The sequence below is a fragment of the Culex quinquefasciatus genome, chromosome 3 (genome assembly GCF_015732765.1).
Source record: "Culex quinquefasciatus strain JHB chromosome 3, VPISU_Cqui_1.0_pri_paternal, whole genome shotgun sequence".
Taxonomy (NCBI): Eukaryota; Metazoa; Arthropoda; class Insecta; order Diptera; family Culicidae; genus Culex; species Culex quinquefasciatus.
The window spans coordinates 108720814-108742239 of NC_051863.1; the positions used below are offsets into that span (position 1 = coordinate 108720814).

The 21426-nt window shown below is 38.2% G+C and overlaps 1 protein-coding gene across 2 annotated transcripts in view; it reads right to left on the bottom strand.

Annotated features, from left to right (window-relative positions):
• Window positions 1-225: 225 nt before the first annotated feature.
• Window positions 226-21426, bottom strand: part of LOC119770523 — a 68574-nt gene continuing 47373 nt past the window's right edge. Inside the window, exons 2-5 of one of the 2 annotated variants that reach the window (XM_038265545.1) lie at window positions 1828-1949; window positions 555-651; window positions 401-495; window positions 226-337 (exon numbers count right to left, since the gene is read on the bottom strand). In XM_038265545.1, coding sequence (XP_038121473.1) covers window positions 431-495; window positions 555-651; window positions 1828-1949 — 284 coding nt within the window. In that variant the 3' untranslated portion in view covers window positions 226-337; window positions 401-430. Of the gene's footprint in view, window positions 338-400; window positions 496-554; window positions 652-1072; window positions 1950-21426 lie in introns of those variants that run through there. The other variant, XM_038265546.1, reaches the window with a different exon arrangement.

Below are 21426 nucleotides of genomic sequence, written 5' to 3' on the forward strand. Positions count from 1 at the left end.
TATTGAAATGACCTCCGTTTGTTATTTCTACCTGCCGGGGATCTCTTACTTCATATGTTTTTATTCAAGATTTTGGATTTGTCTTGATCAATATAAATTATTATGGTGACCTGTGCCAAATCTATCAACCCTTAACCTAGCTTAAATGGTTAACTTTCTAATATGTGAAATTAAAACAGTAGTGTTCGCTTTTTTTTCGTTTATTACAAAAAAATCTAATATCAGTACAGATCAAAATATTACAATTCAATAATATAACAAATATTCTTCAGCAAGGCTTCCATCATCCGCTTCAGTTATCATGCTGCTTCGCCGTCATCCTAATCGTCCAGTCGGCCTATTTAAAGTATAGCAGAGAATTAGTTACAGTTGTTCACACTGGTAACTAAATTTACATTACCTTGTCAAGTACTAAAAAATCTCCTCAACATCAAATGTAATGGTAAGTATCTTCATCATCATCATCGTCATCGTCGTCATCTTCAACAGTTGAAGCTGTAATCAAAGAAATCCTTTTGTCATTTTCTATTAAATTTGTTTTTATATAAAGTTACCAATTCCATTTAATGCACTAATCATCTCCAGTTCAAATAACGCATCAACATCAACATCGGTAACATAGAAATCGCTCGGGAAACAAGAAACGCCAACCTGCAATTAAATAACAACAACAAAAATAAGTTAAACAATAACAAGCAACCCGAGAGCAATGCAGCACATCGAACCAGTAAACAAATATTTCAAACACATTGCCGTCTTGGAATCAAGGGAATGATGGAAAGAGAAGAATCACAAATCCGTATAAATAATTTCAAGATTTTTCAGGTGTAAACCGTAAACGCGATCAAAAATTAAAATGGAAGAATAAGGCTTTCAACTGCTCATTTAATTGTCGGTGTACAGGACGCCGCACTGTTAAATCATTTTCTGACGTCCATTCAATTTTGCAGTCCAAACCCAGTCATTGAATTGGAAAAATAAAATTCTTTTTCAAATTTTCTTTTCTTGATTTGTGTGCACCTACGTCGAAGACCAAGATAGTTTACTTTCTGCTCTTTGGTCTGACAGTCTTGGTCTGACAGATTTGGTCTGTCAGTTTTATCATGGATTTTGGTCTGGTCTAGGCGAGGGATAGGACACAGCACCTTCCTGCTTGGAATACTTCAATCGAAGCAACCATGGCAATGTGTTTGTACCTGAATTTTGACAGACGTAGCACCAAAAATATGTTGTGTCAGATTTGGGATTTGGTGGTGGCTCCGGAACCACTTCCGGAGGAATTTCGACCGAAACGGAGTGGGAACATTGTCCGGGATCATCTAAAATTTTGGAAGAAATAATTTCTAAATTTAGTTCCGTATGTTCCGGAAGAGGTTCCGGATTGTCATCTGAAAGAAATATTTCAAGTTTACATGAATTTAGGTCAGCGGGCGGTTCCACGGTGGAAACCACCGCCGCTGTTGGAATCGAAAGCGTGTTTGAGTCGTCGTCGGTCTTCGGTGGCTCCGATGCCGGATCCACCGATTTTTCGGAAATTTCCAAATCGTTATTAATCAAATTTTGCTCCTCTATCGGTGGATCCGGCATTGGAACCACCTCCTCGAATGTCGTCGTCACAACCTGTAAAGAAAAATTTACATCTGCAGGCGGTTCCGAGATGGAATCCGCCGCAGCCATGTCCAAACAGTTATTTAATGAAATATCATTTACCGGCGGTGATTCCAGAACCAAATCTGCCGGATTGTCAGAATTTTCAAAAGAAATTTCATTCAAATTTTGTTCGACAACCGGCAGATCCGGTCCCGGAACCTCCGGCTTAGCATTGACCCGTCCGCTACTCGCAACCCGGTCAAGTTCCGTCCCTCCCGACCGCATATCGTCGTCCCGAGTAGCCGTGGCCGCTCTACGCCCATTTCGGCGAGACATTTTTGCTCCCATCGCGATGGTTCCTGAAACGAGAAAGAGAGAACAATTAGTAGCGTCCGTTCACTACAACCTCTCAAGCGGGTATGGCTGGTTAGGGGGTCTGCACTCGACCACTTTAACTTTTCAGCCTGTTGATTTGTTGATTTCTGGTAACTATGGCTACCATGGTTACGGCCGGCCCTGGTGATCGTTGTTTTTTTTTCAAAGGGTGGATTTTGATTGGCTACTATGATCAGCGTTTTTTTTCTTTTGGTTGACCGTCAAATGTCAACAAATTGTTCTCAGCAAGTAGGTAATTTAATTTAATTTTGGTAGCGTCGCAAGATATTCCGACTGATATGAATTTTATCTGATACAAATCTTCCCTCTCCCCCCTAGGTGGCAGTGTCGTCGTGGGACGTTCGCATAATCGTGCCAAACCTGATGAGCCCGGCCTAAAAATTCATCCTAGACCAGCAGCTTCTCGAGGTCGTCAAGGCGGTGGTCCACTTTTCCACCGCCCTAAACGGGATCTTTCTGTACACGCTTCCGTCGTGTGGCTTCTACATCCGCGAGAGTCTCGAAATGGGCCTGCCGGACGATCCATGTAAGTGCCGGAACTTGATTGTAGCAGGGCATTGTGAACTTATTTTGGGTGGTTTGATTTCAGTACCGTTCTGCCGGAAGGACGATGCCAACCGGAGGATCATGCTAGAGATCGCGTCACGGAGGAGTCCAAGTCGATTCTGAAGAGCATATTTTCGACGGAGCGCATCGCGGTGATTAGCGCGAACGAGTTGTTGGTGCGGTTATGCGGAACCGGCACCGTCGGAAGCAAGGGGACGGTGAACAGTTCGAACAAGTAAAGAATTGAGACTGTGATTTTTTTAGGGTGGAGGATTAATTTTGGGGGTTGTCTTTGCAGCACGACGACGAACGCCTCGACGGGTGACGTGACGGAGATTAGGAAGACTTTGATTTACCCCCATGGCAAGGGTGATGCTTGGCGATCGATCAGTATCTGAACGATGTCATCAGTTACTTTTATCTCAACTATCTCAAGGCGGATAAGTGGAAAATAATTCTCATTGGTCGTACCACATTTTGAGAGTATTCAACGCATTTTTGAAGTTATAAAATTATGAAACTCTGTGCACCAATAAAACAAGGAACAAATATGAATCGATATTTTTTTTTTTTGAAATCCGCTGACCTCTATCGCTAGAAAATTGCGGCTCGGAATTGAGTTCGGCGCCTTCACGAGGGCCATAAAAATTGTAACCTATTTCTTACGTGGTGCGGTGGCGATTTTTTCAGCTGTATTTTGGAAATGTTCGCCCATCGCTGCGGATTCGCTGGTGGTTTTTGGATGGCGTAAAACTAAAACAGAACCCATTGTGTGTGTAGATTGTTAGCAGTTGTATTTTTTTCTCTCTCGTTTTGGCCAAATGCCCTTTGGCTTGGGTGGCCTTCCAGTCTTCCGACTGACCCCCTTCCCAGCCTGAATCTTCCTCCTCTAGCACGTGGCCACAATTCTCACAGCGCAGCGACTGAAAAATAACGTCCCAGTCGTTTCATCATCACTATTATAAAGTTTGGAAATTTACGAGTTGTAAGTAATAGTATATCTTCATGATTTCATAAATCACTGCTTAATATTTTATGCCTTATCTCTATAGCGTTGCTCCCTACACCCTTCCCAAGGCTTCAGCTCCAACCGTCCAGCCCGGTCCAAGAGGGGCTTAAAGATTCCAAATGGCCATTTGGCCACTCACACCGGTGGCGATGAGCTAGTCACTTCGTTTTGTACTAGGAGGAGGGCTACCTACTAACAGTAAGGCTGCTAAATTTTTCGAACCATTGAGATTCGTTGCCAAAAAAAAAGAAACCTCCGCCGAAAACACCTTTCGAGCACTTTTGGCCCTGGTTCCATGTTTATCTTGGCTCATTCTATCCATATTTTTCTCCCTTGTACCCCTTTTCCCAGTCATAGAAAAGGCATTTCTCTTCTGACCCCACACCCCACCCTCACCTCTTCCAAAACTTTTGAAATGGTTCTTGTTTCTTGACTGCTTTTCCCCCCGTTTTTTTTTTTTTCAAAAAGAAGATGAAGATAGCAGCGCCGAAAAAACGGCAATAAAATTTCACTATAAAATCATCGAAAGGCAGGTGAATTTTTTTGGTTGTTGTCCAGAAAACGAAGACCGGGCTAGACGGAGGGAGGGAGGTTGTGGAACGACGCGGTCAAATACCTTTTGGCGGATGGGCACAGGGCGTGCTGGAGCGGCAGTGCCAGCGCCACAAGGCCTATGTTGTCCAGGGTAGGAGTTTGGGTCAAAGAATCTTATAGAGAAGTCCCGTTGAAGAAGATTTAGTTTTAAAAACAAATTTCGATTGAAGAAATCATCACATCTATGAATTGAAAATAATAAGGTAATTCTCTACCAACTCACACGAAATCGGGAAAAGTTGCCCCGACCCCTCTTCGATTTGCGTGAAACTTTGTCCTAAGGGGTAACTTTTGTCCCTGATCACGAATCCGAGGTCCGTTTTTTGATATCTCGTGGCGGAGGGGCGGTACGACCCCTTCCATTTATGAACATGCGAAAAAAGAGGTGTTTTTAAGTAATTTGCAGCCTGAAACGGTGATGAGATAGAAATTTGGTGTCAAAGACACTTTTATGTAAATTTAGACGCCCAATTTGATGGCATACTCAACATTCCGAAAAAACGTATTTTCATCGAAAAAACACTAAAAAGTTTTAAAAATTCTCCCATTTTCCGTTACTCGACTGTAAAATTTTTTTTAACATGTCATTTTATGGGAAATTTAATGTACTTTTCGAATCTTCATTGACCCAGAAGGGTCATTTTTTCATTTAGAACAAAATTTTTCATTTTAAAATTTTGTGTTTTTTCTAACATTGCAGGGTTATTTTTAAGAGTGTAACAATGTTCCACAAAGTTGTAGAGCAGACAATTACAAAAATTTTGATATATAGACATTAGGAGTTTGCTTATCAACATCACGAGTTATCGCGATTTTACGAAAAAAAGTTTTGAAAAAGTTACTTTTTGCGTTTCTTTTTGTTTCGTCGTCCGTGTCTGTCGCGGGTAGAGGGTGACGAGCGGGAATTCCCGGGAAAAATTTCCCGGGAAATCGGCCATTTTTGGACCTCTCGATTCCCGGGAAATTTGGTCGAGACTCCCGGGAAATTTTATACTTACAAATATCGAACCAAAATCAATAATTCAATAAGAAAATATTTGAAAAATTCGAAATGGTTTAGAACATGCTTCTCTAATCTTCTTATTGTATTATAATTGAGAGTAACCAAAAATGTCGACCCCAAAATTTACCTTGAAACATTCTTAGTAGTTACACACCAAGAATGAAATATTAATTATTTTTAAGAAGGAAAATCTTGTTTTTTTTTATTCTAAGTAAGTCAATTCGCTGTATCGAGGTAATTTCCTTTTTTGATGTCAATAAGTAATTTTGTGTGTTGCATATTAAATTATATTTTGAGAATAACAATCAGGCATTCTTTGTAAATTTAATGTCTGCTAATTTTGAACATTTACAGTTGATCTTAAGAAGGAAAAAATCAACTTAAAGTTTTTACTTTGTGTCGTTATTTATCATATTGCAAAAATACGATATTGCATAAATGGATAATTATATATTAGTTATTTTTACCTTCAAAATCTAATAACAAGTTCAACAACAAGTTTGTGCAACTTTTGAAAAATCATTCAGTGCGAATGGAGATTCGTAAACATTGTGAACTGCAATTTTGAGTCCCAAAAAGGCTCAAGGATCGATTTTTTATTTGTAGATTGAGGTAAAAAATCAAAATGAAGAAATAGTTCCTCAAAACAACGAGGTTACTTAGTTTTACATTTCATTGGATTAGTATGAATTAATTGTATCTGAATTCATTAAAAAGAAAGGTTTTTTTTAAAAGTTATTTACACTATAGGATAGTTAAAAAAAATCCCGGGTCCCGGGAATTCCCGGGAAATGGCAAAACTCAACTCTCGATTCCCGGGAAATTGAAAATCTCGAGAGTCGTCATCCTCTAGTCGCGGGTGACCATGAACGGCCATGATCGATGACGACCAATTTTTTCAAAACTTTTTTTCGTAAAATCGCGACAACTCGTGATGTTTATAAGCAAACCCTTTATATCTATGTATCAAAATTTTTGTAATTGTCTGCTCTACAACTTTGTAGAACATTGTTACACTCTAAAAAATAACCCTGCAAAGTTAGAAAAAACACGAAATTTTAAAATGAAAAATTTTGTTCTAAATGAAAAAATAACCCTTCTGGGTCAATGTAGATTCGAAAAGTACATTAAATTTCCCATAAAATGACATGTTCCAAATATTTTTACAGTCAAGTAACGGAAAATGCGAGAATTTTTAAAACTTTTTTAGTGTTTTTTTTCGATGAAAAATACGTTTTTTCGGAATTCTGATTACGCCATCAAATCGGGCGTCTAATTTTACACCAAATTTCTATCTCATCACCGTTTCAGGCTGCAAATTATTGAAAAATACCTCTTTTTTCGCATGTTCAAAAATTGAAGGGGTCGTACCGCCCCTCCGTCACGAGATATCAAAAAACTGACCTCGGATTCGTGATCAGGGACAAAAGTTACCCCTTAGGACAAAATTTCACGCAAATCGAAGAGGGGTTGGGGCAACTGCTGTGTGAGTTGTCGGAGAATTACCCATGTTCAAAAATGGAAGGGGTCGTACCGCCCCTACGTCACGCGATATCAAAAAACGAACCTCGGATTCGTGATCAACGACAAACGTTTCACGCAAATCGATGAGGGGTCGGGGCAACTGCTGTGTGAGTTGGCGGAGAATTATCTATTTAAATTTCAAATGATCATTAAAATCTGGGTGATGAATAGAGAGAATGCGTAACGTGATTTTCAAATGATCCCACTTTGTTTATATCTACAAATAGGAGGCTGTTCAAGCACTAGCATGACTTTTTTCATACTGGTAAATGGGCTGTTTTATAATCAGTAGTTTGTGTTCATTTTGTCAGCTCAACTAACTAACAGAGAAGATTTTAACTAAACCAGTAGGTCTTCAAACGATATCAAACAATAAAGTCAGCTTCTGGACGGATACAACCGCATCGACTCCATAAACAACTTTTATTCATAATTATAATTAAAAAAGACCTCGCCTTCAACTTTATTAAGATTTGTTACAGATTTCAACACCAGGTCCTTTAAGGAGCCACACATTTTTCATTGTTGAAATTTTTTTTAATGATCGATAATAAAACTCTCTACTTTTGGCGAACAGTAAAATTGATTACACTTTGACAGTTCAAAATTGAGGCCGTTTTTTTTTTGTTTTGCACCCGGATTAAAATTATTTTTAAAATGTGCTTCCGGGTTTATTTTTACCTTAAGTTTTATTCTAAAAAAATATTTCAAATTTGAAATGAGATTACATTGCAAATGCTTTTAATTAGAACCACATATCATGAAAACAAAAAATGTTCAACCTGGGTTCGACTCTGCCCACTAATTCATATCGGGACAAACAACTGCACACGGGTGGACTCCGACTATGGGGGCAATAAAGCTCTGGAAGAACCCGAGACACCCAACCCGGGTTGAGAAATCACCCGGTGGAAATTCTTCGGAGAAAGCACCCGAAACGAAACGATAAATACGGAACCTTCTCCTAAAATCGTATGAAATATTAATCAAATCAAAATGACAATTTTTATAAACGACCCCCAGCTTGGGCAGATGACGCACATACAATCACACACACACACGCTAGCACACACATACATTTTATGTGGTCTATTCGCGTGGCGGGGAGAGAAAAAAACCCAGAAATAAAGTGGACACAATTTCGTTTCTCGTTAGCGCGCTAGTGTCGTGCTGATCATCCTCACCTTTTGGGATTCCGCGTTCCCAACAAAAAAAGTGTCATCCTTCTGGCCCGGGGTCTCGTCGTCCCGTCCACTTGAAACTATGTCGATAGGCTTCGGCCGGCCTAACCCGATCGCGCCTGGACTAGCGAGACTCGGGGGAGAGCGATGGAGATAACGGTTTCGAGGCTAATGAGTTTTGAGTTTCATCTTCAATATTTTGTGGTCTCTCTCTCTCGCTTGGTTTTGGTCATCTTTGGCCGTTTATTTTGACCATTATTATTTATGTCCCAGTATTTGGGTTCCGTTTCACTAGAAAAATGTGCGCCTCTGCGAGAATGATGTCGCACAGGTGATGTCACGATGTGCACTGTGATAATAGATTGTGATCTTCGGCGATAACCCTAATAAGATTTCTAAATCTCTTGTTGAGTATTTTATATTTAAGGATAGAGTGATGATAAAGTTTAAGAAAATCAATTCAATTGGTTCAATTTCATTAACTCAAAAATTGCAAGTTCTGTTATTGCAAGGAGGTCAGGATTTGTCATTAAAAGACCCAGATTAGCTGTTACAATAACACAAAGAATAGCAGAGAAAAAACATGTGTCATACAGTCATGTCCCGGTTTTGCACTGCCCCGATTTTGATTCGTACAGCTGCCTCGGCCCGGTGCTTAACTGAAGCACAGAGCTTATGGGATTTTGGCTATATGGGAGACATCGTCTAAACTTTAAAAAAATATTGTTTTGGAAACGGGATGATGTCAGCTATCCATTGCAATTATAATTACATGAAAATTTTCACAACATACGTATTTTTCCAATATTTTAAAAGTGCAATTATCGTGATTTCTCCACATATTTCGAAAATAATAAAAAAAAATACTCGAAATTTTCACTAAACTCCGTATTTTCGATAACGTAGGGTAGGGTAGTCAGTAGAGTGGCTTGAATTTGTATGGGAAAATTTCAAAATGGACTAATTCAGTCAGAACAGGCATTTTCCGGTCCCATTTGGGCCCCAAACAACCCCACTAAATTTAGGAGCGATTGGGTTTGACCCGGCTTTCCGCAAAGCGATTCAAATTTGTATGCAAAAAGGTCTTAATTAGAAGAAATTGGGTTGACACCCTGTAGATGTGACACCTTGTCTTCCAACCATATCATTTTTTTGGAATAAGTTGCTTAACAACTTTTCCTAAGACACCAACGCTTTAAAAGGTTACCAGTAGAAGTTAGGGCTCGGTTGACACCCTGTAGGTGTGTCACCCTGCATGTCAATAATTTTAAATAAAAGCCACTTTCATATACAACAACTTTTCCTAAGACACCATTTTGCTAGCTTGCTTCCTTATTACGTTAAAAAAATACGATTTTGAAATATCTACCGAAGTACTGGCAGTGTTGGCAAGAAATATAATTTTCAGCACTTATTTTGAAATGCCTCTTTTAAAAACTCTGTATCTTTTTTCATCTTTTTTTTGCAAGATAGAACCATACTTTCTTGGACAAAGTTTTAGAGGACATTCAGGGCTATACTTCTACGGTAATAGTTTTTAAATTGAGTGAAAAATGAAAATGATAAAAATTAAAATGTGAAAAGGGGGGGTTTCCCATACAAATTTCCATACAAATTTGAATCGCTTTGCAGTAAGCCGGGTCAAACCTAATCGCTCCTAAATTTTGGGGGGTTGTTTGGGGGCCCAAATGTGACCGGAAAATGCCTGTTCTGAAAAATCGATCATGTCGAGCCACCCTAGTAGTCAGTTTCAAAGATTTTTGAATTTTTTGCATCAGCATGTTTTAATGAGCTTTTTGTTGCATTCGATCTGACGTTTTTATTTTGAAAAAGTACTCCAAATTTCAGTTTTTTACAATATGGGAATCAAATGATCGGGATTTTTTCATACATTTCCAAATTTATAACATTTTTTTCGAAAATACTAAATTTTTCACAAAACTGCGTATTTTTGAAAAATTAATCCAAAATTCAGTTTTAACAAAATGGGTATACAATGATCGGGATTTTTCATACATTTCAAAAAAATTTAAACAAATTTTGAAAACACTGAAAAATTTCATAAAATTACATATATTTGAAAAAAAAATACTTGTTATCAGTTTTTTAAAATATGGGTGTGAAATTATCGGGATTTTTACGTGTATATCGAAAGTGGGAAAACAAATTTATAAAAGTACTCATATATTCTGAAAACTACGAAATTTTTAAAAAATACTCAAAACTTCAGTTTTGAACTGACTGAAATTTTAGAAAAAAAATTAAACATACGAAGTTTTGTGAAAAGATTGAGCATTTTCAAACGAAAAATTTATTACTTTCGAAATGTTTGAAAAATCCCGATCATTTGACCCATGTTCTAAAAAACTTCATAAAAATATTAAGTATTTAAAAAAAATGTTATTATTTTTGAAATATATGATAAAATTTCGATCGTTTAAGACCCATATTCAAGATAGCTAAAATTTAAGATATTTTTTTCAAAATACATAGTTTTGTGAAATTTTTAAGCATCTTCAAAAATGTGTAACATATGAAAAAATTCCTATCATTTGATATCAACATTGTAAAAACTGAAATTTTGATTATTTTCCGGAAAAATTTCGTTTTGTATTTAAAAACAAAATTACCTTCGAAATATTTTTAAAAATCCCGATCATTTGATACTTATTAGGATGTACCAAAATGATTTTTTTGGTGGGCATTCAAGGGTTTGTTCCGGTGGGCATACTGAGCTCAAATCCCAAATATGAGCTTGACTGGACGTAACAGGAGCTGGCGTCCACCCTTCCATTTTATATGGGATTTAACCCGTAAAACCCGTGCTATTACCAAAAACATCACTGGCGTGTAGGCCACATCCTTGCGCATCTTCTGGTATATATAACATTGAAGTTTGGGGCACCCTGGAGTTCGATAGAGCTTCAAAGTTTGGATTTTTTTTTCGGAAAATCGGCTCCGGTAAAAAAGATATGCGTCGCACCTCGCGACGCCCGAGACGCCATTTCAATTTGAAACATTGCAAAAAAAGAAAAGCATAATATTTTTAAGCTAGCTCTAAACATTCAAAATATGATTATCAACACATGAAATTCAATTCAAATTTATTTCAGTTCTGGTCGATTTTGAAGGGAGGACATAAATTTGAAAAATACTTTGAACGGACTTGTTTTATGTGACTTTGCCAATGTTTTTTTTTATTTCATTTTTTCTGGGGAAAACTTTGGCTGTGTTTTTCCGTAATATTTTATTTATAACATATTTGTTAAAATAAATATGTAGTAGTTTTTGTATTGTTTCAAACTATGCTTTTAAAACATTTTAAAACAATTTAAATGCAAATATAAATACTAAAAATGAAACAAGAAAAACATAAAACAAGAGAAGTAAAGTTTTTCATAGAACAAAAGTTGCTCAAAATGACTTCCTAAGCACGGAAAAAATAAAAAGTTTCGAAAAAAATCTAATAATTCTAATTCTAAAAAAAATATCAAATTCTAATTCTAAAAAATATTTTTTCTATGGAGAAATTAATTCTGTGGAGACATCTTTTTCACAAATTTACTGAAAAACATTATGATTCCCTCAAAAAAAACTTAATATACCATGGCCATAATAGCCTATTACAAAAACTGTCCTGAACACTATTTTGATAGCTCGAACAGCCTCCTCTAGTCTAGACGGCCGCCCGTGATTAATTTGATATTTTCCTAAATGAATGATTAATTGAAAAATTATAGGATTAATCATACGTTCAGGTTTGCTCTCGTTTGTCCGTGGGTCGATTGCGTTTTCTCCTCACTATTTTCTCGCTTTTTCCCGTCTGCCGGCCGTCTCGAGCCCCATCGGGGGTAGACCCTGCATAAAGCGTAAAAATAAAATTTAATGGTTCGGTAGGGTGGTTCATTTTATTAATTTGGGGTAAAGTTTTGAAACAATTCACCCAGGAATCATGTGAGAGAGAAAAATAAATTTTGTAAAAAAGAAAATTTCAGTACACTGAACTACCCTAAAAGGTGCCTAGCCCCCCAATCATTGAACAGTTCTAATAAACGCCCTCGATAGCCATCACTCAGCCCCAATACCGGTAGTTTCATCAATGACACACAAGAACTGGCTCAATGAGTTTCCTCTCTTCCTGTGCAGTGATTACCCCTCACCCCTCCCCCTCCTCCTTCACACAACCCTGTAAAGAAATGATTTATGCTTCCTTTTTTGCGACGCAATCCTCTCTCTCCATCAAAACCCAGTCAGCCAATCAACCCAGTCAGCCATTGTCATCACACTGCTGGCTGGCGTCTTGGCCCCCGGCAGAAGAGGGCCAATCAATGACCATCACTGCGCTGAAATGTGTTGCCCTAGGAGCTAGGAGAAGCGGGAGCCCAACTCGCGAGCAGTGAGCGCGAGCGCCAATAAAAAAGCATGAATGACAATCAGCCTACTTCGTCGTCGTCTGCGAGAGAGTAATTCTCCGAGACTGCTGTGATGATCGCGAGCGCTGATTTACATCACTCTCGCTGAAAAAGGGCAGTTCTTTTTTAATTCTCGTGCTCTCCTTTTGCTTTATTTTTATTTTTATTTGTTCTAATTATTGACCCCACGGTGTGTGATTAAGTTAAACGGTTTTTAATAAGATCTTTCCCTTCGATTCGTATGCGAGAGTGGTGAGCTGAGGAAGAGCGATATTGGATTCGAATGAGAATTGAATTGAAATTCGAAAAAGGACACTTTTAAAGTTTAATTGTTAATTAGAACGATTATTTATAATTTTTAAGGTAATTATTAGACAAAAATTGTTCAATTGTCAATATTTTACTATGGATTTTATAAGCTAGTTTGATCAAATTCAATCACTTCGAAATTCAATCGCTTTCATAAATAAACGATCTTAAATATTTTAACTCGAGTTTAAAAATAAAAAATCAAACGAATATCTAGCAATGTGCAACAGTGTTCCACCAACAAGTTAACACTAGGCAACCTAGCAACAAATCCAACCTAACAAATGACGTGTCTGCCATCAGGGCTAGCAGGTATCTTCAAAATTGTTGATTTTTATTAGTTTCGTATATTTTACGACTATCAACACACAGCCCGCGCGCACGAGCTTTTACCCCACCCCATCCCATCTTCTCAGCCTTAAAAGGCAGTGTCATCAAGGCGAAACCGTGTCGTCATCATCCACCTTGGTGCGGTAGATTCCGAAGGAACCGGCCGTCTAATGTCTGCGTAAGGAGAATCGACTACATGTGGCCAAACCCCTTCGACTTTATCCACTTTGTTGCTGGGAACGATTTTAGTGGATTGCGGTGGAGAAATTGTGAGATTTTTTTCAAAATCTTCGAATTTTAAAGTTTTTTGTTGCTCTTATGTTCTGTTGTTCTGTTGTTCTGTTGTTCTGTTGTTACTATGTACCTAGCAACGTAATTTGTAAACGCTCTGTTCTGTTGTTTTGTTGTTCTGTTGTTCTGTTGTTCTGTTGTTCTGTTGTTCTGTTGTTCGGTTGTTCTGTTGTTCTGTTGTTCTGTTGTTCTGTTGTTTTGATGTTCTGTTATTCTTTTGGGTGGCTTATCGACTGTGGTAGTTATTTTGTAACGGTTTTCGGCTTTCAGTCAAGTATAAGCAGCAAAAACAACTTTTTTGCACTATATCCGACGTTTCGATTATTTATTTAATCTTTTTCAAGGATCTGGAAGGTTTTTTTTTGGTTTTTCCGTTAGTTATTGTGTGTTTTTTGTGTTGGGACATTACTTACGTGTACGTGGTTGTTTTGTTTGTCTATGTGTAGTTTGTTTAAAACTTTTTATAAAATGTCGGATTTGTGGCGTGGAGAATCTGTGAAAATTTTGGAGTTTGAACTATTGCTGATTCTTTTGGTCCGGAGTGTAACGGACAATTTGTTTTTGAACTTACTGCATAGATGTCGCAATTTTGCAGTTCTTTTTGCCGGGGTGTCTGTTTGAACACTGTTATTCTGTTGTTCTGTTGTTCTGTTGTTCTGTTGTTATGTTGTTCTGTTGTTCTATTGTTCTGTTGTTCTGTTGTTCTGTTGTTCTGTTGTTCTGTTGTTCTGTTGTTCTGTTGTTCTGTTGTTCTGTTGTTCTGTTGTTCTGTTGTTCTGTTGTTCTGTTGTTCTGTTGTTCTGTTGTTCTGTTGTTCTGTTGTTCTGTTGTTCTGTTGTTCTGTTGTTCTGTTGTTCTGTTGTTCTGTTGTTCTGTTGTTCTGTTGTTCTGTTGTTCTGTTGTTCTGTTGTTCTGTTGTTCTGTTGTTCTGTTGTTCTGTTGTTCTGTTGTTCTGTTGTTCTGTTGTTCTGTTGTTCTGTTGTTCTGTTGTTCTGTTGTTATGTTGTTCGGTTGTTCTATTGTTCTGTTGATCTGTTGTTCTGTTGCTCTTTACTTAACTAAATCAACTGTTTAAATTTTTCTTCTCTGGAATGTCTCACCGTCGATGATCTACGACCGATTGGCGCGAATGTGCGTTGGCTGATTGTCTCTTTAGCTGTTTGTCGTTTGCATCTCCTGCTCGAAACTCGTCCCTCCCTGCCCTCCTCCGCTATTGTTGTTTGTCTGTGAGCTAGTTGCGAGCATAAAAATTGAGGTAGGTTTGGCACTCGATTCTATTTTTTATGCTCCTTTTTTTATTTATAAGCACACGACTGCAGCTTTTGTTTGCCTCACGGTGCGTTCCACTCCACCCTCGCACTCATTGTGGCCGCGTGCGTCGCTGTTCTGCCTTTTTACGAGCAACGTGAAGCTCATTCATGGGCAGCACACCGGCGCACACAAAAGTTATGATTATTCTTCACGCAAGATCATGGTTACAAAATGTTTTTAATAATTTTTAGAAAAAAATGAAAAAGATTTTTGAAACTCTGTTAGAAATTTATAAAACTATTAAAAAAATACTTAGAAATGTAATTTGTGAATGCTCCCCTACACATAGAACCCAGCTTAGTACAGGGAGGTCGTAAAACCGGAGTGATGATCGACAATATTTTGCGGCGTTGCGCCACCCGAATCACGAGTAGGTTGGTTGGCTTGCTGTTGAACCTCGACGTTCGATGTCAAGAAGAATCACGTGGCGGAGCAGCATCCCTCGCAGTACGACGACGAATTATGGGACCGGCACACACATACACACTGGAGATGCACAAGCACAGTAATTGAATAATTTACCCACCTTTTATATGGGCACCTCTTGGGGCGTAAATTGTACGTAAAATTAGCTAATGGCTTCATTTTTCCCGGTAGCAACCGTTAACGCATTAACTTTTTTCCTAATCGTGTGTTTGTAATGCACCGCATGTGTATTTGGCTTCGAAGAACGATGCAACGACCCTCCCGGGGCAGGACTTCTATCCAGGTTTAACATCTTCCACCGAAACAAACCGTCTATGACCGTGGTAGACAAACATTTTGCGCAAAACAGGCGGAGTGGGGCCACTCGGCCACGGTTGGAAAGCATCGAAAATGGGCACTCGAGCACACGACTTTGTGCGCACGCGGTGGACCTCCGGAGGCCATTAGCGGCCAGGCACATCACGTTCCACAACCGGGCCGCCGAGTGTCGCGATCGATCGATCACGACGATCGCGACGACCGCTTCTTCCCTTCTTGTTGGTGGCCCCTGGACGCTACCCGTGACTTGGTCACTTTGTTGGCAGCGTTGAAGACAAGTTTCAAACGCGTTGAGTATCGGATCATGAGTTAAATTTGGCAATTTGTTGGTATGTTGATGTATTCATTTGAAACTTAACCTCATGGTACTGTTAAGAGTCATCCCTCATATTCGGAACAGTTTACAGATCGGCCAATGTTCAAAAAATCATAGCAAATTGATAATTATGCTTAATGACTCGCTTTTACCGTCATTTGAAAGCTTTGCTTACGATCTTTCGAATGCTTTATCAAACAACTTTAAATTTTTACTTTTATATCAAGTTTTTTGAGAAACACTTTGACCCTTGAAATCCACAAATTTTTTCCACTTTTTTCTTACGGATGTAAACAAACTTTTGTTCTCTCCATGAGTACATGATTTTCACAAAATAATGACTTCACGCACTGGAACCAACGAAATTCAAGATAACTTTTTTATGTAAAAATATCAGTGTTGCACAATTGTGGGAGGCACAAGAACATGCCATTTAAATGCAGTGTTTTTCTGCTCTGAATGAAATTGTCTTGAGATGCAGTTTTTTGTTTAAACAGTACTACTTTTACTAGTGAAATGGCAAGAGAATGTCCAAATAAAGGTCCTAAAAATAGAAAGGTCGACAGAAAATATGCATTTGGGATGCTATTGACAAATTACCACAAAAGTGTTCCGACTTTGTGAGTGTTCCGAATATGTGGGATGACTGTACTTCAGCAAAAAATTGTTGTCCCTACCTCCCTTTGGCAGAATTCTTATATTTATAGCCTATTTACAATCACTTTGCTTAGAACAGTTAAGTAAAGTAAAATAGATAAGTTACTTAGGAAAGTACGCAACTTACGGCCATCATCTACAATCAACTAAGAAAACTTGCAGAGCTGAGATACGTTGCAATGCAGTTGTTTGTTTACCTTTGATATGGAAACGTCAACTTACCGTAGATTTTGAAATTTTCCAAACCATACGTCAAGTTTGCAATTTGATAACTTCTCTATAGAAGAAGATCAGATTCATTTCCTTTGGTTCAAATTCCTAAGTTAAGTGCAATTTTCTAAGTAAAGTGATTGTAGATAGGCCATTACACTGATTATAAAAGCAAATCATTTTGCCAAACTTGCGATAGACACTTGTAAGTATACATCCTGCAATTTAAAACTTGATTGTGTTGAAGTCTAATCTACAATCAAACTTACGCAATTTTTTGCGAAAACAATCGTCAAATTGATCCCGATGTCAGTCGAGTATCGGCCTGCTGCATTCTGACATCAAAAGTAACAAAGTAAACAGGGGCAAAAGTGACAGATGCAACATTCTGCGCTTTGCCGTTGAAGATCAGGTTTAACGGTAATCAGAGCTTTTGCACCAAGATTTTGTTACAGACATTTTAGTATCTTCAAACAACGGGAAATATCGACATGTTTTTATATTCATCCCCTAGAGAACAGTCTTCAAAGTTTTTTACAACAAAGTTTGACTATTTTTAAAATCAGATTGTTGTGGGATTGGGTAAGTAAGTTTTACAATTTTGGAATAAGAAGACAATAACTTTCTTGGTTGGCACCCTTTAGGCCATTGCAAATATTATTCCAGGTTTTTATCCCTTTCTCCTATTAAAATTTCCCCAAAAATGAGCGAAATGTAAAAAAATGAATGTATACATCAGTTAACCTCGTTGAATATCTGTACGCATCGTACTGAAAAATCTTATTTTTGCAACTTCTGCCACACACTCCAGACAAACAATTTTCGTAATTAAAAGACGCAACTTTTGGTACCCAGACATGTATAGGTCATCGCTGAAATTTTTAAGTTATCGCAGTTTTTGTGAAAAAAGTTGATTTTTTGCCAATTTCGTCATTCTCCGGTTTTTGCGCGCGGCGCGTCAAAAAACACGGATTTTATTTTCAAAAAATCATATCTCGGAATCCTGTTAATGAACTCCTCCCATTTTTTAGTATGTTATGTAAAAATGTCCGGGGAATCCGATAAAATTATTTCCAGACATAGGCTCTTTGGTCCAGACACCGTCAAAACGGCATTTTAAAGTTGCATACGCCCTTTTCATATGTTAGGCTAGATTTTTGAAACTTCTTACTATTTTTCTTTGAAAGGCCAACTTATCACCTTTCATTTGCGTATAAGACAATTGAAATCGGTTGAAATGGCGAGGAGTTATGATTTTTCGAAAAAAGTGGTTTTTGCGAAAATCGACGAAAATGGCAATTTTTCAGACCACCCTAACACGGCGTAGGTCACCCTAATGGCCAAACAAAAAAATACGGGTCTAATTATTTAAGCCAGGGAACTCCCACAAAAATTTTGAGCCCGATCCGAGCACTTTTGTTTTTTTCCATGCTGTTTTCGTGGGGAATTGCTGTTTCATTGGTTGCATTCGGGTTTCTCTAAGATTTTCTTCATATAATAAGGGTGGCTCAAACATGTCAAAAATGGTTAATTATTGTTAAACTCCTTATTGATGGTGCCAAATACCTGAAAAAAGCGTTACGGAAGAAAATCCATTTCAGGTCATAATTGATCTTTTAATAATTTCACATCGAACTACAAATTCACATATTTTAACACCAAACCTCCACCGAAACGAGTACTATATATATTTCTAATTCTCAACCGTGTCCACCTTCTCTAGAATCATCTGGCCCAAGGTCAGTAGGTACATATGTTACACGAGCGGGACCTTTCAAGCAACAACAACTTCGGTGACAACGACAACGAAACCTGTTCTCAGCGGCGGCGGTCAACTTTTCAAACATTTTCTTCGCGCCACCACCAGCTCCTAACAACTATAAGCTACTTTCAATATTTATAAGCTAAGGAAGCAAGCGAAAAAAAAGTGTTAAGATTAATCTACGGTCTCCCTCCGTATACGACATTTTTGCGATTTGTCCCCCCGCGCAGGTCACCTGTCAACAGCCGACAGAACCCGAGGGGGTGCCCCCTTTAGAGGTTGACCACGCGATCATCCCGGTTGGCCGCAAGTGTTAATAGACCTGTTTAGTGCTCATGAGTTGCTCGCACTAGGGTAGTTCATGTGGGACTAACGTTACATTGGAGATCAGCCAAACTCATATGCGAGTTGATAGAGTCGACTTGTTTTTCACGCCTACCTTGGAGTAAGGATTACGATAAGCATCGTTTAGGAACATGAGCATCTTCTTCAACTCTACAAACCGCTTCCCTTCCATGAGAAGATTATAGCTATTATTAATTCTTTTCTCAAAAGTACTTATTAAAATTATATTTCCAAGCAAGACCCGCAATTATCGTTGCATAATGCATACTAATTGAGCATGTTGTCATTTTTGTTGAACTCGATCTCTCTCTACCCCAGTTGGTGCTGCTACCAGACTGAACCGTCTGAGAAGTTGTCGAAGTGGTTAGAACTTGATCGGCTAGCTGGCCAGCCCGTAGTGCAAGCGAATTTGTCCCCAGGCTATCGCCGTCTAATGGATGCCTTCAATCCGAACATGTAGCTCTCTTCCTGCATCTGCATCAGGATATCCCCCACTTTGGACGACGACGTGTTTGTCTGTCCGTCCAAGATCCGCGTAATGCTAGGCCAAGTCAGTCAGAAAGTAGAGCTCTGTCACGACCAGCAAGTAGTCAAATCAATCAAAATCAATTTCGCTACATATTGCCCCAGCCCCAGAGAGAAGAACCATAAAAGTAACTGTTCAGTACGACCCCAGCGTCAAAAAAGCAGCTGCAGCAGCGACCGACCGAGTTCATTTCGTATTCAAACAATATATCCTACATGAGTTGAGTACAATATCTTTTCATCAAAAAAAAAGCGCGCGCGACGTTTCGCGTTTCTTCGTCTTCAAACGTGGTGACTTCTGTTGTATACTTGGCCACTTCTTACCCCAAGGGGAAGAGGGGGGATGGGAAGACCACATGCAACAGCTAGCAGCAGCAACTTCACGTTTGTTGGATAGTAGCAAAAAACGAAAAATGTCCACATTTAGCAGGTCCTCCCGCATTTTGGCGCGCGATGTGCGCCGGATCTGTACTCCTCTGCGTTCCCTCGCACTCTTCACCTAGGGTGGTGGGTTCAATACTCGTCACCAATATATTCGTTCGTACAATTCGAAGCGAGCTTTCATGGTTCCAGTGTTGCCGGTTCACTCGGGAAAGGAGTTCGGATTTTGGGGGTGGCTCACACGTGGTACACTTCAACAAACCCAGCGATAATTTCAGCTCAAGACTCGAGACAAATTCTTACCGGGAGCATATAATTTATAAAAAAAATAATTCAGGAAATTTTACTCACATTGAAAACAATTGAGTCTTTTTAATCACAGTTTTCATTTATTTTATAAAAAAGTTTAATAAGGTAGATTTCTGTTGGGATTTTTAGGTAATCGAAAGGCCTTTCCATTGAAGATCTGGCGACCCGTCACCCACTGTTTGTAAAGAGCAAGGCACCAACCACATACACGGAGAGACTGTGCCCAGAAATTTTAACAATTAAAATTGTTGATTTTACTTTCGTAAATTTTAACAAAAACGCACTTGTCACTGCCAATATTCCGTTACAATAACTAAAATTCAGTAATAATTTAGTAACCTGTTTGTTGAAAATGCTAGAGGCAAAAAGCTAACAGATTTCCCGAACTCGAATGAACGTGCTCGACTGTTAGCTTTGGTTTTAGGAAAATCAAAAATTTTGTTGGTTGAATATAATTAACAATTGGTTGAATATTTAAAAGATGAACTTGGGTTTGTTAACGTCTGTCATTTGAAGTCAGGATTCGAACGAGAGCGGTCGATTTGTTGAGTTTGTGTTGTTAATTGTGAAGTGAGAGGATGTGAAAGGTAAAAATCACACTATTTGGCTAAGTTGAAGTGGTAAATCGAAGTGCACACTGCTCCCTAGTAACATTTTTAAACTTACAGGTTTTATCATGGTTCTGGAAACCCTGATACGGCCTAAATAGGCTTTTATGGCCTACTTAAAACCTAAAATGTTACTTGGGCTGCAACTGAGGAGGTGCAATTGGTGAGTAAGTTTGTTGATGATTACTTTGCAGGTGATAAACTATGAAGAGCAAGACGAAGACATTCGCAATGGGGACCTCTGATGCGAGGGGACTTTATGATAATGTTTGGAGGATAGAGAGGGGCAGTGGAAGGAAGAGGCGGGCCAGCTCTTGCACGACAACACTTGCACGGGCAAATTTAACAAAATGTTGGTTAACCTAAGTAAGTTTGGGTTTAATTTTACACAACAATTTATTTTTTCCTTCGTGCTTACGATGGATACAATTTCAATGAACCATTATTTTTTCAGAATCATCAACCATAAAATACATAGAAATGCGTACACATAATATAAAAATAAAAATTCGATTATGGGAAATGTCTAAAAACTAAAATTTATAAAAGATATACAAAAGAAGATACAAATATTTTAAAAATGCTGTTTAAAGAAGACTGCTCAATAAACTGGTAAGTTAAACTCATAATATTTTTTTCAGGAATCGGAGTACGCTGAATAAATTGAATCAAATGCAGCGAAAGTTTGTTGCCAAAAGTAATTGTTAAATTAATGCAAGCTTGGTAAGTAGCATTATTGGTATTTATTCTTTCCTCATTATAATTACATTTATTTTCGTTCCTTTTTCAGTTTATAGCCGAAATTAAGAATTTCGTATAAAATTACTAATAAATTTCATATGTCTATTTGCAGCAAAAGTTTCGCTTTGGTGTGAATTCTGTGTCCAACCACAAGAAAAATAACTAAAAATGAGACCGTTGTAGATGATGATGACTTATCGGATAATTTCACAGTGATTGTAAGTGAATACAACACTTAAAACTTAAAACTTTAACTTGGTGAAAATTTTGCTCGGTTTCTATTTTCAAGGAATTCACGAGAAATTAAACATCTTTTTAAATATGTTTAACAA